Source organism: Arachis stenosperma, chromosome 8 (genome assembly GCF_014773155.1).
Source record: "Arachis stenosperma cultivar V10309 chromosome 8, arast.V10309.gnm1.PFL2, whole genome shotgun sequence".
In the NCBI taxonomy this organism is placed as follows: Eukaryota; Viridiplantae; Streptophyta; class Magnoliopsida; order Fabales; family Fabaceae; genus Arachis; species Arachis stenosperma.
The window spans coordinates 53,486,571-53,503,105 of record NC_080384.1 but is presented as its reverse complement, the minus strand read 5'-3'; the positions used below and the strand labels follow the sequence as shown (position 1 = coordinate 53,503,105).

At 40.4% G+C, this 16,535-nt stretch overlaps 1 protein-coding gene across 1 annotated transcript; it reads right to left on the bottom strand.

Annotated features, from left to right (window-relative positions):
- Positions 1–14,794: 14,794 nt before the first annotated feature.
- LOC130946216 (uncharacterized) lies at positions 14,795–16,068 on the bottom strand. Its single transcript, XM_057874888.1, has 2 exons — positions 15,427–16,068; positions 14,795–15,325 (listed from the first exon to the last, which is right to left on the bottom strand). Exons 1-2 carry the CDS (start codon positions 16,066–16,068, stop codon positions 14,795–14,797), a joined length of 1,173 nt encoding a protein of 390 aa, XP_057730871.1.
- Between the last annotated feature and the right edge of the window lie 467 nt (positions 16,069–16,535).

Sequence of the window (16,535 nt, the reverse complement as noted above, 5' to 3'; positions counted from 1 at the left end):
GTACATATTTGTAAACTGAAATTATGGTTTAAAAATTACATTACCATAACTACTATACCAAACTTTAGTAACAAGGTTAGCGAACAAACTTGCTTGGTCGAGTAGTCAGCTCATTCGTCTGCTCAATCAAGTAAGTGTTTTTAATTTTATTTTAGTACAATTAAAAAAAAGTACATCTTAATTATTTACAGTGACGAATCTAGTAAATTTTAAATGTGTAGGCAAAATATATATAGCATGATAATTTTTATAATAAAAATATTATGTTTACATAAAAAATTAGCTAACAAATTATCTATTATAAATTTGTATATATATATATATTATTTAATTTATTTTTAATATATATTTTATATTTTAAAATTTATTTTGTACAAATAATTTTTTTTATGTATACATAACATAATTGTTAGTATAATTATATTTTTATTATAAAATATGATTAGTCTTTAGAATTTCTAATTACAAATTAAAAAAACTAAAATAATAATTTAAATAATAACATATAATTTAAAATTTTATTATTAAAAAGATTGAATAATTTTTCATTAACAATATAATCAAAGTGTTTCTTTTATATATATATGTTGTTAAACAATTATTTAAAAATATTTAAACCCTACCTTTCATATAATTAGCTCTGATCTTAATGATATTTATAGTTAAAAAAGTTAATTTAATTAGTGTAATTATTATGAAAATAATTAAAACTAATTTCAAAAGAAAAAAATACTCATGGATAGATAATATTCTTTCAAGTTGATTTTTAAGAAAGAACATCAATCCCATTTAAATTTGAGAATTTATCATTATAATGCACATCTAATATGAAGTTTTTAAATTGACTATCAAGTGACAAAAATTGAATAAAAAATTATTGTGGGGTCAAATTTAGTAATTTAATGGGAACAAATAAATATTATTATCATGTACTATTAAAAAAAAAAATCAAATTATAGTGAACGTTTGCCCCCACTACAATATAAGTAAATCCGTCCCTTGTGATAGATGATGGCTATTCTTATGTGGATTTTAAGTATCGTAAACCTTAATATTTTGTGTTATTAGTCATTATAAAACTATAAGTTAATGTTTTATATTTAAAATACATAAGACTTTAGAGTAATGCAAAATATTGTGTTAGTTGTATTCATTTAAATATTTGGTGTTATTAGACAATGTTAGTATTGATTGTGGTTATGCTTTAATTTTAGGGAAGAGTTGGTTCTTGTTATATTTTTTTACCACGTCAAATAATGGTTGAAGTCTTGAAAATTTGGATATTCTCAAATGCTAGCTTACAAGAAGGTAATATTAACTGTCTGGTTTTCACCCGGTATAATCGTGATCCGAAAGTGTATAAGTTTTATTAGATCTAAGACCGGATTTAACAAATAAGCCCGGTATATATTTCGGACCGAATTTAAGTCACATCAAACTCAGTTTCACTTGACTCATGAACTTCTATAATTCTTTTGTACATTTCACATCTAAATTTTTTTAGTAAAAACGAATGTATGTTAATCTATTTTTATATAGGCAAATAGAGGTTTATATTAAGATAAATGTTTGATTAATGTATTTGGACTCCTTTAAGACTGTTATTGAGAAAACTCAAGCTTTGGATATCTCTTCAAATATTATCCAAAATAAAAAATTTTTGCCAAAAAAAAAAAGCTTATGATTATTGAAGCAGCTTAGCACACATAAATGGTGCTTCAAGACACAGACAATTTGTGCAAAATATGGCTGTCATGTTTTTACTGTGCATAACATGCCGATGGAAGCTTTGCACCAAAATATAATCAATAAGAATTAATTAACATACAAAAATAATTATATTAAAATCACAAAAGTAATATAAAATGAAAATAAACTGTTACTTAAATTATTTTTTTATTAATAGTAGATATAATTTTATTTGTTATAATTTTTTTGATGAAAATATATAAGAAGTACATAGTATATAAAATATAATAATTCAACAGATATTTTTAAAAGGAAATTTTCATTCTCTTAAAAAATGAGAATAACTTATTTTTTTTCTCGCATAATCTATTTTAATTCATCAAATCAGTCAAAATAATCTCAAATTTATATTGTAAACTGTTAATTAATGATAAGTGTTGTGAGATACAACATCAATTCACATCAAAATTAATCACAAACTTATATTTTCTGTTCTTTAAAAAATTTTTTAGTTGGCCACTTTGAATTAAACGAAAAAGTAAAAAAAAAAGTCTAAAAAAATTGGAGAGGATTTGGAGATGAGATACACAAACACAAATAAAAAACAAGAAAAAAAATTAGAGATGGGATCCAGAGAAGAGAAAACTAAAAGATCAGAAATCAAAATAAACACAAAATAAAGTTCAAGAAAAATGGGAGATGAGACCGAGAGAAGAGAAAAAAAAAACAAATCAAAAATAAAAAAATTGGAGATGAAATACAGAGAAGAGAAAACAAGGAAAATACAAATAGAAATCAAAACACAAATACAAAATAAAGTTAAGGAATAATAGGAGATGAGATCGATTGAAGAGAAAACTAGAAAAAAAACACAAATCAAAACAAGAAAAAAATTGGAGATGAGACCCAAAGAAGAGAAAAACATGGAAAAATAATTATATTAGAATCACAAAAGTAAGACAAAATAAAAATGAACTGTTATCTAAATTATTTTTTATCAATAGTAGATGTAGGCTTATTTGTTATAATTTTTTATTAACGGAAATACATAAAGAATAATACATAATATATAAAGTATAATTTTTATATTTGAAAAATTTTTCATTCTCTTCCGGTTCAAAAAAAATGGGAGATGAGATTGAGAGAAGAGAAAACCAGAAAAAAAAAATACAAAAAAAAAGTTGGAGAAGAGATCCAGAGAAGAGAAAATCATGAGAATCAAACAGAAATCAGAACACAAACACAAAATAAATCTAAGGAATAATAGGAGATGAGATCGAGAGAAGAGAAAACTGAAAAAAACACAAATCAAAACAAAAAAATTGGAGATGAGATCTAGAGAATAGAAAAATATGGAGAAAATAATTATTTTAGAATCACAAAAGTAAGACAATAAAAAATAACATCTAAATTATTTTTTATCAATAATAGATGTAGGCTTATTTATTATAATTTTTAATAGTGGGAGTACATAAGGAGTACATAGTATATCAATTATAATTTTTATTAGTGGAGAATTTTTCATTCTCTTTAAGTTAAAGAAAAATGGAAGATGAAATCGAAAGAAGAAAAAACCAGAAAAAAATATAAATAAAAGACAAAAAAATTGGAGATGAAATCCAGAGAAGAGAAAATCAGGAGAATACAAACAAAAATCAAAACACAAATACAAAATAAAGTTAAAGAATAATAGGAGATGAGATCGGGAGAAGAGAAAACTAGAAAAAAAAACACAAATCAAAATAAGAAAAAAAATTGGAGATGAGATCAAAGAAGAGAAAAACATGAAGAAAATAATTATATTAGAATCACAAAAGTAAGACAAAATGAAAATGAACTGTTATCTAAATTATTTTCTATCAATAGTAGATGTAGACTTATTTGATATAATTTTTAGTAGATGGAGTACATAAGGAGTACATAGTATATCAAGTATAATTTTTATTAGTGAGGAAATTTTCATTCTCTTCAAATTCAAGAAAAATGGGAGATGAGATTGAGAAAAGAGAAAACCAGAAAAAAATACAAATCAAAAGAAAAAAAATTAGAGATAAGATCAAAGAAGAGAAAATCAGGAGAATACAAATAGAAATCAAAACACAAAAACAAAATAAAGTTAAGGAATAACAGGAGATGAGATCGAGAGAAGAGAGAAGAGAAAACTAAAAAAAACACAAATCAAAACAAGAAAAAAATTGGAGATACAGGGAAGAGAAAATCAGGAGAACACAAATAGAAAATTAGAAGAACACAAATAAAAATAAAAAATAAGCACAAAATAAAGTTAAAGAAAAATAGGAGATGAGATTGAGAAAAGAGAAAATCAGAAAAAAAATACAAATAAAAAATTTTAAAAAATTGGAAATGAAATCCAGAAAAGAGAAAACATGAAGAAAATAATATTAGAATCACAAAAGTAACACAAAATGAAAATAAACTGTTAACTAAATTATTTTTTATTAATAGTAAATGTAGACTTATTTGGTATAATTTTTTTAGTGAGAGAATAAAAGGAATACACAGTATATAAAGTGTAATAACTCAACAGATATTTTTAAGGAAAATTTTTCATTCTCTTCAAAAATGAGAAAAACTTACTTTGTTCCCTTTCACAATCTCTTCTAAAAAGAAAATATAGTATTTTTTTTGTGACTAAATAGAAAAGAAAGAAAAAAAAGAGACAAAACCAAATTAATTGGCTAGGGTCATATCTAAATCTATTAGATGTTGAAGCTCACTCCATGGTTGGCTCCAATTCGAGTGAATGTCCGCGACAGAAGCAGCTGCTTTAGCCATACAATCTGCAACACTATTTGCAGTCCTCTGAATTAAAAGAATAGAGACTCTCCAATTCCAATTCATAACCTCCTGAATATGCTTTGCCAAATCCCATTCCGGAATATCCTTACTAAGCATTCTTTGGTTTACCAAGAAAAGAGCTTCTAAACAGTCGGTTTCACAAATAACCTCACGAAATCCACTCTCCCAAGCAAGAAGTAAACCTCTCCAAATTGCATATAATTCAGCAAAAAGAACACTGCACACTTCGACTTTTCCAGTGCAACCTTTCAACCAACATCCATCAGGATTGCGAATAATACAACCAAAACCAGCATAGCCAAAAGGAGCAAACCAACTAGCATCACAATTCAATTTAACAGAATGAACTGGAGGTGGAACCCAATGCAAACAAAGTGAAGGAGGAGACAGAGATTGATGCATAGCAAAAATAGTGTGAAACTCCCTTACTGAACTACGAATCAAACTCACCACTTTACTAGCACTCCATGAATCATCTATATTAAATAAGTCATGATTCCTGCTTCTCCAAATCCACCAGATGGTCGAAAAGAAAAGAAAAGCATCTCCACTCCTTGTACCTCTGTAGAGCCAATCATGTAAATTCGAGTTATCTGAATACAGGCCTAAAAAGGTCCAGACCTCCTTGGCACTAGGGCACTCCCGAAGACAATGAAGAATGGATTCAGAACCATTCTGACACCGATGATAGGTGCTAGATAAAGCTAAACCACGACCCAAACGAAACTCTGCCGTAGGAATAGCATTATGAAGACTGAGCCAAATCAAGAACTTATACTTCTCAGGAATATGCAGACGCCATACCCACAATCAATTATCATGCTCATTCCAGTCAAACTTTCTTTTGGCTAGCCAACTGTACCCACTCCTAGCTGAGTAGAGTCTAATAGTTAAATCAGAGTCAGATATATGTACAAAAGGGACATCTTGAGCAATTGGGTCCTCAATACTCCAATTGTCAAACCAAAAAGATTGATCAAGTGACCCAACGCACCAAGAGAAGGCATCCTTAAGAGCACCAAAAGCCTTTGAGATACTCTTCCAAACATGAGAAGCATTGCAAGGGACAGGGCCATCTAAAACTCCCTCATTCCTTAGATACTTTGCCCTCAATAGAGCAACCCAAGGCTTGTCCTGACAATGAAAAAGTTGCCACACCAAATTACCAAGTAAAGATATATTAACACACGTAGGGTCTCTAACACCCAGGCCACCAAATTTTTTTGGAGTGATCGCGGTCTTCCAATTAACAAGAGAAAGACCTCTACCATCAACTTGACCCTTCCAAAGGAACTGTCTCATCATAGAAGATAATTTATCGCAAACCCAATTTGGAAAAAAAGATACCTGCATATGATAGACAGGAATGGATGCTGCAACAGAATTGATCAGGCAAAGTCTCCCTGCTTTATTTAGAAGCCTTCCTTTCCAATTAGCTAATCTTCCCCTCACCTTTTCAATCACCGAATGAAAAGAAGCCCTACTGGTACGGGAATGATTAAGGTTAACTCCAAGATATCTTCCTAAGTCCAAAGCAAAACGTATTGAAGAAACACTAGTAAAAACATCTCTTCTACAAGCAGTCACATTTTTAGAACAAAAAGCTTTAGACTTTTCAAGATTTACTTTCATGCCAGATGCCTTGCAAAAAATGTTAAGAGAATGCATGACCATTTGGACCTGACTTTTTGTAGCCTGGCAGAAGAGTAAGAGATCATCTGCAAACATCAAATGAGAAAATTTTAGGCCACCCCTAGTGACAGAAACTGGTTTCCACACACCCTCGACCACCTTATGAGATATATAGCAGGCAAGTCTTTCCATACAAAGCACAAATAAGTAAGGAGACATTGGATCGCCCTGTCTAAGCCCCCTTCTAGGAGCAAAACTATCCAATCTATTCCCATTCCACATAATAGAAAGAGAGGATGCACGGACACAAGTCATAATCAAATTAACAGTGATGATAGGAAAACCAAAAGCAATGAGAGTACTCTCCAAAAACCTCCAATCCACCCTATCATAAGCTTTTTCAAAATCAATTTTAAAAGCAAGAGTACCTTTCTTGGATTTTGTGTGCTTCATGAAATTCAAAATTTCTTGGGCCACAATAATATTATCAGGAGCACCACGACCCGGAATAAAACCTCCTTGTAAAGGACTAACAATATCTGGTAGAAAAGGCCGAAGTCGGTTAGTCAATACTTTGGTGATAATTTTATAAACAACATTACACAAGCTAATAGGCCTGAAATCCTTCATAAAGGTAGGATTATCAATTTTAGGAATAAGCACAATCAGAGTTTCCATGATGCTAGGATTTAAGAACTCTCCCAAAAAAGCACTCAGGACAATATTCCAAATCTCAGTGCCTACTATCTCCCAATATTCTTTAAAAAAATAAGCTTGAAAGCCATCTGGACCAGGAGCCTTAAAAGGGCTCATACTGAATACTGCTGACTTGACTTCCGCAAAAGAGACAGGGTCAATTAACCTAGCACAAGCCTCAGTACTTAGAGTGGGCATCGGAACATCCCCTAAACAATCAACCTCAACCTCTTCCGTTGTACCAAAGAGATTCTTGTAAAAAGAGAGGGCTTCTTCCTGGAGAATATCTGGATCAGTAGACCAAGACCCATCTCTAACATATAATCCATGTACTCTATTATGGTTTCTACGCACTAAAGTCTGAAGATGAAAGAATTTAGTGTTTCTATCCCCATACTTGACCCACTGCTCTCTAGATTTCTGGTACCAAAAAAGTTTCTCTTGCAATAAAAGCCTATTATAATCTTCCCTCAGTTCAGCTTCTTTAATTCTCAGAGATAACACATCGGTAACCTCCAAACGCCGTTGAATCTGATCAATCTGATATTCCAGCTTATTTTTTCGTACAAAAATATTTCCAAAAATCTTTGAGTTGAAGTCCAAAGAAGCCTGTTGAACCATCTTAAGCCTTTCAATAACGCCTCCAAACTCTTGATTCCAAGCCTTAATAATAACATGTTTATAAAAAGGATGTGTTGCCCACGCAGCTTGGAACCTAAAAGGACGAGAACCTTTCACTCTGGGGCTACCATGACAACGAACTAAAATAGGACAATGAAAACATAGTATTTAAAATTTAGAAGTTATGCGTCTAAAATTTATATAAAAAATATTATGTATTATATACAAATAATTAATTTAGTAGTTATTTTTTTACACACGTAATATTCTTGAATTTATATTACTTGATTATCAATTTTAATTATTATTATTATTATTATTATTATTATTATTATTATTATTATTATTATTATTATTATTATTATTATTATTATTATTATTATTATTATTATTATTATTATAAATTGTTCGGTACTTCGGGTCTCGGACGGGTCGGAGGAGCCCTTCAGGAAGAGATGGTAGGCGTAGACTTCGTGACCTCCCGAGCGGTTGCGATCTGGAGGGGCGCCACCTGCAATGACACTCCGACGCCTAAGTCAATTTTTGCAGATGGTAAAGAGAATAATGGGTGAGTGGCGTACCGTGGGGGAGGGGTAGGGCCCTCCCCATATATACTCTGTCGGTAGGGTGGGTCCCGCAGGGCAGGTCCCTTTCTTGGAGGTTTCCTTTCCCAGCTGTCATGCAACTGGCTGATGGAAAGTAGGTGTCTGGGTTGTGGTCCGGACGTGGGATGCCCGCTAGACCGGCCGGTCAGATCGGGCTGTTCCGTGTATCAGGCCGTAACTGTGCCCCCAACGTGTCAGCTGCGGCCGTGAGCGCCGTTGTTGGCACGTTTTGTTATCCCTTGCGTGTTTCGTCGCTTTGTCGGTCGCCCGCAATGGGGATGCGTCTTCTAAGCGCGTATGGGTTTCATCGCTTCAAGGGAGCGCCGTCTGTCACCTCGTTCTTCGCCCCCGTCATTATGTGCATTTATGAGTGATTTGAAAGCGCGGGAGAAAGGTCTATTTTACCCCTGCCCTTCGCGCTTCTCAGTGGCAGTTACACTTTTTGTTCTGTTTTTCCCTCTCCCCACTTTAGCGTTCCAGTTTCTTGTTTCCAAACTATCTTTGCACTCTGCATCCTTTGTTTCTTCTTGAATTTGCTGGATTTCACTACATTGGCTTGCTTCCTGCGATCGCCTTCCTTCCACTCTCTCCGTTCCGTTTGCGAGCAATTTCCCTGGTAAGCATGTCTTGTTTGTTGAGCATTTTTGTTTCCTTAAGATTAGATGATTGCCATTGTTTCTGCTTTTTGTGTGTTGAGTAGTGCTTAGGCTTGTGCGTGTAGCTTCGTACTGCTGTCAGCTAGGTTTCTAGAGGGGGTTTTTAGTTTCTTCATTTTGACTGCACATAGCACACTTAGCGTTAGTTTCCGCGTTTGTAGCCTTCCCGTAGCCTGACGTTGTGGTGCCCCACTGTAGGTATGGCGCAACTTCCCCTTCCGAGATCCCCTGTCGACAGATACGCCTGGGTCACCTCGGATGTGAAGGATACGCCTTCGCAAATGCCGCTAGAGGAGCTCACGAAGTTCCGTCTTCGCGACCAGCTCTGCGGGGGTAGTGACGAGGAGGGTCGGTATGAAGTGTTTGTCCCTGCCGACCATGAGCGTATCTGCCATATTAACCTTAACACCCCACAAATTGCCGAGTGGATGTGGGTTTATAAAGCGATGTTCACCGTCTTGGGGGTTCGCATCCCCTTCTCCCCCTTCCCGATGGCCCTTTTGAGTCGATGCGACATGGTCCCGTCGTAGTTGTATCCGAACAGCTGGGCCGCGATTTGGTGCTTTGAGATGGTATGTGAATACTTGGGTTTGCTGGCCTCCGTGGAAGTGTTTCTTTGGTTATTCGTTTAACAAATCCCTCTAAAGAGGGGAGGTATAAGAAGGGTTTCATGTCCTTCCGGTCTGACCAGGGTAAACGGATTTTTGGGACCTTCAAGGACTCATTTCATTGCTTTAAGGACAAGTATTTCAAAGTCCGTCCTGCCAAAGAAGTGCATCTTTTTTGGCTAACCTTGGAGGGTGGGCGGCGGATCTTGACCTACTGGAGCTTCGAGGCTGGGTCCAATGCCTTTACAAAAATAACCTACAAGGGCCTGACCCAGCGGGACAACAATATCGCTGACGTGTTACTGGCCCTCTTTAATAAAAATAATCTTAATCCTCATCTCTTGAAGGGTGATCGGGAGACGGGCAGGAGTTATATAGGTAAGTGATCGGTTGATTGTGTTGCCCATTTGTCCCCTCTCTTTTTTTTATATATCCCGGGCTAACGAGTTGCTTTGTTTCCTGTAGTGATCATGGCCGCCGAATGCATTGGCCTTGAGGATTTAATGGCGCAATCTCTCCCTGAGGCGAGCAATGACAGCTCTGCGACGCATTCTGTTGAGCACGCGGCTTCCCCTCATGCCGAGGTGCACTCAACTCCTCCCCCACCGCCGAAATCTACCGGCCCCATAGTTATGACTGGTCTGAGCAGTAGTGGGGTTGTGCCTCCTGAGGCCCAGCCGGCTGGAGGGGGTCCCGATGTCGCAATTATCGGCAACCTCCACAAGCGGAAGCCGGCTTCTAGTCCTGAGGGGTCACTTACCGTGATGGAGAAAAATTTTGACGCTGGGGGCTTCATCGACTCCCAACTCGTGCCTGGTACTGACGAGTTCTTTCATGATGGAGATTTTGGTGCTCAAGCTCGGTGGATATATCGGTGTATGTTAAGGGCTGCAAAAATCGCTAGGAAAGCTGAGCATATCCTCACTCAAGCCGGGACGTTGGATGGGAACTGCCGCCAGTCTATTCGGGAGGTCGAGAGCTTGAAGTTAGAAGTGAAGACTCTGAAGAAGAAGTTAGCGGACTCCGAAGGAAAGGTGAAAACCTCTAACGAAGCAGTTGTCCGTCTTACCGAGCGGGAGATGACCCTGGAGTCCCAGCTCAACGCCGCTCGTGGCAAAACTTTTGCGGCCCAGGCTAAGGTTACAGCTTTGGAAACGAAGCTTGGAGAGGTCGAAAAGTCAGCCAAGGCTGCTAAGGAGGAGGCTGCCGGACCGAAGGAGGAGGTGGCCAATTTGAAGAAGAAAAATAAGGATACAGTGAAGAAGGCCAGGGAGGTGATAAATGGTACCGAGGAGGCGATTAAAGCCCAAGTCAAACTACTGTCTCCTGACTTCGACACCTCGGCCATTGTTGCGTTCAAGACTATCCGGGATGCCGTATTGTGGACATCCCGAAGAAGTGATGTAATTCTACTTTGTTGTATCTTTTTGTAATAGTTTGTGTAGATCTTTTGAACACTTTAGTTCTAGTGAACTCGTTTTACCGTTTCGTTGGTAATTTACGACTTGCTTATCTTTAATGCGTTTGCTTACCGTTTTGTTGGTAATTAACAACTTGCTTGTCTTTAACGCGTCTGCTTACCGTTTTGTTGGTAATTAACGACTTATTTTGAATAACAACTTATTCGCCACTTTGGCCCTGCCTGGCGGTTAACTAGTCGCTTATTGGCTGATTCGCGGGGTTATCAATCCCGCGGGGCGTGACTGTAGTATATCGGTTAATCGATAATTGGATAAAGCGAAGGAAGAGCAAAAAATGAATTTGTTAAGTAAATAGCAGGAATTAATAACTGGTATTAACTACTGGTAATAACTTTGCATGGCAATAATTTCACAGAGTAAAAGATGCTAAAAGATATTACTGAATTGGAAAGACAGTTGGTCGTTTCGGTCATTTAGGGGTAGAACCTTGTTAAGTTTGTCGCGTTCCATGTTCGGGGTACCTCTTTTCCGTCCAGGCGTTCTAGTTTGTATGCCCCATTGTCGACCACTTCTCTCACTCTGTATGGGCCTTCCCAGTTAGCCGCTAGTTTTCTTTCCCCAGGGGTGAGGGGGCCTACATCGTTGCGTCGTAACACCAGGTCGCTTGGCTCAAATCTCCTCCTTAGCACTTTGGCATTGTAGTGAAGTGCCACTCTTTGCTTTAGCGTCGTTTCCAACAAGGGTGCCATCTCTCTTGTTTCATCAATCAAGTCTTTCTCTATAGCCTCCTCTACTCCACCCAGGAGTAGCCGTGGACTTGGTTCCCCGACCTCTACAGGAATTACTGCATTGACCCCGTAGGTAAGTCGGAAAGGCATTTCACCAGTGGAAGATTGAGGTCTGTTCTGTACGACCATAGGACCGATGCTAACTTGTCTGCCCACGCTCCCTTCCTCTGGTCGAGTTACTTCTTCAAGCCCTGGATGATGACTTTATTTGCGGCTTCAACTTGGGCGTTGGTCTGGTGGTGTTCAACCGACGAGAACCTTTGTTTTACTCCTAAGCCGGCGAGGAATTTCCTGAATTTTTTGTCCACAAACTGTGTCCCGTTGTCCGAGATCACCGTCTCCGCGATTCCGAACCTGGAGATTATCTGTCTCCATACAAACTTACGGCAGTTAGCTGACGAGATGCTGGCCAATGGTTCCGCTTCGATCCATTTTGTGTAGTAATCAATGGCCACGATCAAGTATTTTACCTGTCCAGGGCCAACCGGGAAGGGACCTAGGTGGTCGATCCCCCATTGGCTAAAAGATCGGGAGGCCATTAGTAGGCTGAGTTCGGATGCTGGTGCTTTGTGGAAGTTAGCATTCTCTAGGCACCTTTTGCACCTTTTGACAAATTCTTGGGAGTCTTCCATCATTATGGGCCAAAAATAACCGGCTCTGACGAGCTTTCAAGCCAAAGCCTTCCCCCTTATATAATGGCCGCAACAACCCTCGTGGACTTCCATGAGGACGTAGTCCGTCTAGTCGAGTCATAGGCATTTCAATAGGGGCTGATTCAGCTCTCTCTTAAACAGCTGGCCTTGCACCATCGTGTACTTGGCCACCTCCCTTCTCAACGCCTTTGCTTTCCCCTGGTCGCCTGAGAGTTTGCCTTTTTCCAGAAAATCGACGATTGGGTCAATCTATGAAGGGTCGACGTCTACTCGGGTGGCGCACAGGGCGACTGTTGGTTCTTTTATCAGCCCTTGAATTATGGAACGGTTTCCCGTACCCAGTTTGGTGCTGGCTAGTTTGAATAGGAGGTCGGCCCATGTGTTCCTTTTCCCTGGGACATGTTGTATTACAACTTCCTCAAAGTCCTTACTCAACTCCTTAACCTTTTCCAGGTATTTCTGTAGCAGGGGGTCCTTGGCTTGGTACATTCCGTTGATTTGGGAGGTGATGACCTGAGTGTCACTGTTCGCTTCTACCCTTGTTCCCCCTACTTCTTTTGTCAGTATCAGGCCGTTGATAAGGGCCTTGTATTCCACCTGGTTGTTGGAGACCGGAAACTCGAACTTGATGGATTGTTCGTACACTACCCCTGTCGGGCTCTCTAGGATAATCCCCCCACATCCAGACGTTTGGTTAGAGGCTCCGTTAACGTGGAGCTTCCACCATGTGCTCGGGGTTTCGAAAGGATCTCCCGTGACCTCTACGAGGAAGTCGGCCATGACCTGGGCTTTGATTGCTTGTCTTGGTTCGTACTGCAGGTCGTACTGGATAGCTCGATTGCCCAGGTCACCATTCTACCCGCCAGGTCGGGTTTCTGTAGTACTTGGCGGATCGCTTTGTCTGTCCTGACGATTATCCGATTACCTTGGAAGTATTGTCGCAACCTTCGGGAGGAGGTCAGGAGCGCAAATGCCAGCTTTTCAAGTTTGTTGTACCTCAACTCTACTCCTTGTAATGCCTTGCTCATAATGTAGACCGGCTGCTGGGTCTTTCTCTCTTCCCGTACTAGGACGGTTGCCAAAGCTTCATCAGTTACTGCCAAGTACAAGAATAACGTCTCACCATTCATGGGTTTGCCGAGGACAGGAGGTGCCGAGATTATGATCTTGACGTGATTAAAGGCTTCCTCGCATGCCGGGGTCCATTTGAACACCATCCCTTTTTTCATCAAGTTAAAGAACAAAAGAGCTTTGTCAGCCGACGCATCGAGGAACCGGGACAGCGCCGTGGGTCTTCCCGCCAGTCTCTGTACATCTCTAACACATCCCGGGCTCGTCATCCACAGGATTGCTTCGCACTTTTCCAAGTTGGCCTCCACTCCTCTTTGGGTTATCATGAAGCCCAAGAACTTCCCGGCTTCCATGGCGAAAGCGCACTTGAGAGGGTTGAGCCTCATGTTGTGCCGCCGGAGAGATGCGAACACAGTTTCTAGATCGCTAATGAGGTCTTCGGCCTGGGTGGTCTTTACCAAGATATCATCTACGTACACTTCCCCCGTTCTGCCGATAAGATTGCTAAACACCTCGTTCATCAGCCTTTGAAAGGTAGCTCCCGTATTTTTTAACCCAAATGGCATCACCTTATAGCAGTACGTACCCTCTGGCATAATGAACGCTATTTTATCTTTGTTTGGCCAGTGCATCGGTATCTGGTTGTATCCGAAGTATGCGTCCATGAAACTCAGAAATCGATACCTTGCCGCTGCGTCCACTAGAACATCAATGTTAGGGAGGGGGAAGGAATCTTTGGGGCACGCCTTGTTGAGATCAGAATAGTCCACGCATATTCTCCATTTCCGATTTGCTTTCTTTACCAGGAACACGTTAGATAGCCAGGTCGAGTTGTCTAGTTCTCGGATGAACCCTTCTTCTAGTAAACTGGCCGTTTGCCTGACCACCCGTTAGCTCTTTCCCAGGACATTTTCCTTCTTCTCTGTGCCACCGGTTTGGCTTTTCACCTCACAGCTAGGTGGTGTGACATGAACTGCGGGTCGATCCCCGGCATGTCGGCTGGTGTCCACGCGAACAAGTCGCCGTTTGCTCTAATCATTTCCACCCATGGTTCTTTCAAGTTATGAGGGAGGTTTCTGTTCACAAAGGTGAACTTTTCTTCTGAATCGCCGACCCTGAACTTTTCAAGGTCTCCTTCAGATTCTGGCCTAGGTTTGTCATCCACCCTGGCGTCTAGATCGGGTAGGAAGATCCCAGATGCTTCTTTGGATTTCTTTCTTAAGGAGAGACTGGCGTTGTCGCACGCGACTGCCGTCTCCAAATCTCCTCTGATGGATCCAACCGTCCCATCGTTAGCAACAAACTTCACCATAAGCAGTTTTGTACAAATAACCGCTCTGAACTCATTTATGGTTTTCCTTTCCAAGATAAGGTTGTAGGCCGTGGAGTCTCTCAGAACAACAAACTCTGCCATTACCGACCTCTTTCCTCGACCTCCTCCTATGGAGACTGGTAGGGAGACTATCCCATCAGGCTTGATAAAGTTATCGCCCAAGCCAACCACACCGTGTTGGTGGGTTTAGAGGTCGGTGTCTCAGAGGCCCAGAGCGTTAAACACATTGCAAAACATCATGTTCAAGTCGGCTCTAGTGTCCACCAATATTTGCCTGACCAGGCCGGTTCCCACTCTCGCTGCGATCACTATAGGGGAGTTCTCCGGCAAGTCATCGAACCATTGGTCCTCTGGTCCGAATGATATTGATGGGACCCTCCTGGAGGATGGCGCGGGACTGGATGATGATATAGCCAAGACTTTGGCATCTTTCCTGCATGCCGACTTCGACCTGGGGGCAACGTCTCTCCCAACTACGACATTCACAATGGTGAAACTGCCTTCATTGTCATCCTCGGGTTCTTGTCTTGGTCTCACGGCGCGGCTCTTGTCGTTGCTAGATCGGTCGCGATCCTGCCTCCTCGGTTCTCTTATTAGGTGAGAGAACTCGGCCAGCTTGCCTTCTCGGATCGCCTGCTCTAGAGCATCTTTCAAATTGAAGCAATCTTGGGTCTTGAGTCCGAAGCCCTTGTGGTAGTCGCAGTAGAGGTTTTTGTTCCCTCCAGTTCTATCCTTGAGTTATCGGAGCTTTGGCAGAATGCCTTTGTCGGCTATCTACTGATATACTTCGACGATCGGGGCGGTCGGGGGGTGTAGTTAGTAAACTTCCTTACTCGGGGGAACAGCTTGAAGGATTTAGCTGGCCCTCCGTCCCTGGGGTGCTCCTTAGGCCTTTCTTCGTTAACGGGTTGCCGCTTGTTGGCTGCCACAACTTGGCTAACTTTCTCGTTATTGATATACTCTCTGGCCACATTTTGGATTTCTTGCATTGTCCACACGGGCTTGGTGGTAAGGTGTTTCCTAAAATCCTCGTTCAACAAGCCGTTCGTCAAGCTTAAACTGGCTACCGAGTCAGTCAAGCCCTTAATTTCCAACCATTCATCATTGAATCTGTCCAGGTACTTTCTGGTCGGTTCGTCGCTTCTTTGTGTCACCCCAAGCAAGTTGATTGGGTGCTTTGCTTTAGCAATACGTGTGGTAAACTGAGCTAGGAAGGCATGGGTGATGTCCGCGAAAGTCGTCACGGAGCCTTGGGGGAGACCGTTGAACCAACGGATTGTCGGCCTCGCAAAGGTTACGGGGAAGGAGCGACACCTCACTTCATTGCCCGCCCTTTCCAAATTCATCCTGGCCTCGAAGGCCGTCAGACGTTTTTGCGGGTCCTGGGTCCCATCATATCTCATGTTCGTTGGCTTATCGAAGTGCTTCGGTAGTCGGACCTCGAGGATCGAATGGTGGAAAGGGGTTGCCCCCATGATTACGGGTTGTCACCTTTTCCTTGGTCTTTCTCTATTGTGTTCTCGGTTTTCCTCCACGGTATTTCTTGTCGGAGGTCGAGTGTAAATTACGGGATATTGCCGTCTTCTTGGTAACTCCCTGCTTTCTCCTTGGCTTTCTGATTTTGATCGGGGGTTCGTGGTGTGTCTAGAGTGACTTCTTCAGGGGCTTCTTCCTCTCCTTTGAGGAGATCAGGTACGATCTTGCCTCGGAGCTGGTTGGTAGCGCTCCCTGCTTGCCAGCTCTCGCTCCAGATCCTGCATCACAGACCCTGTGATGCAGCTTTTGCATTATTCTGGCGCTGTCACTCCCTGTTCCTCCAAAGGGTCGCCTCTCCTTTGGAGCGCGAGGGGAGCTCAGCTCGCCGCGGGAGGGATCTCGTGCGTTCGCGAGAGGAAGCCATCGAGGCTACCCTACCGCTTCGGGGGACCATTTCCTCCCCGCG

Coding starts and splice junctions, on each gene's coding strand:
- LOC130946216 (XM_057874888.1), bottom strand. CDS start 16,068: ATGGGGGCAACCCCTTTCCACCATTCGATCCTCGAGGTCCGACTACCG. Junction 15,326..15,426: donor CCTTCAAGCTGTTCCCCCGA/GTAAGGAAGTTT, acceptor CGATAACTCAAG/GATAGAACTGGAGGGAACAA.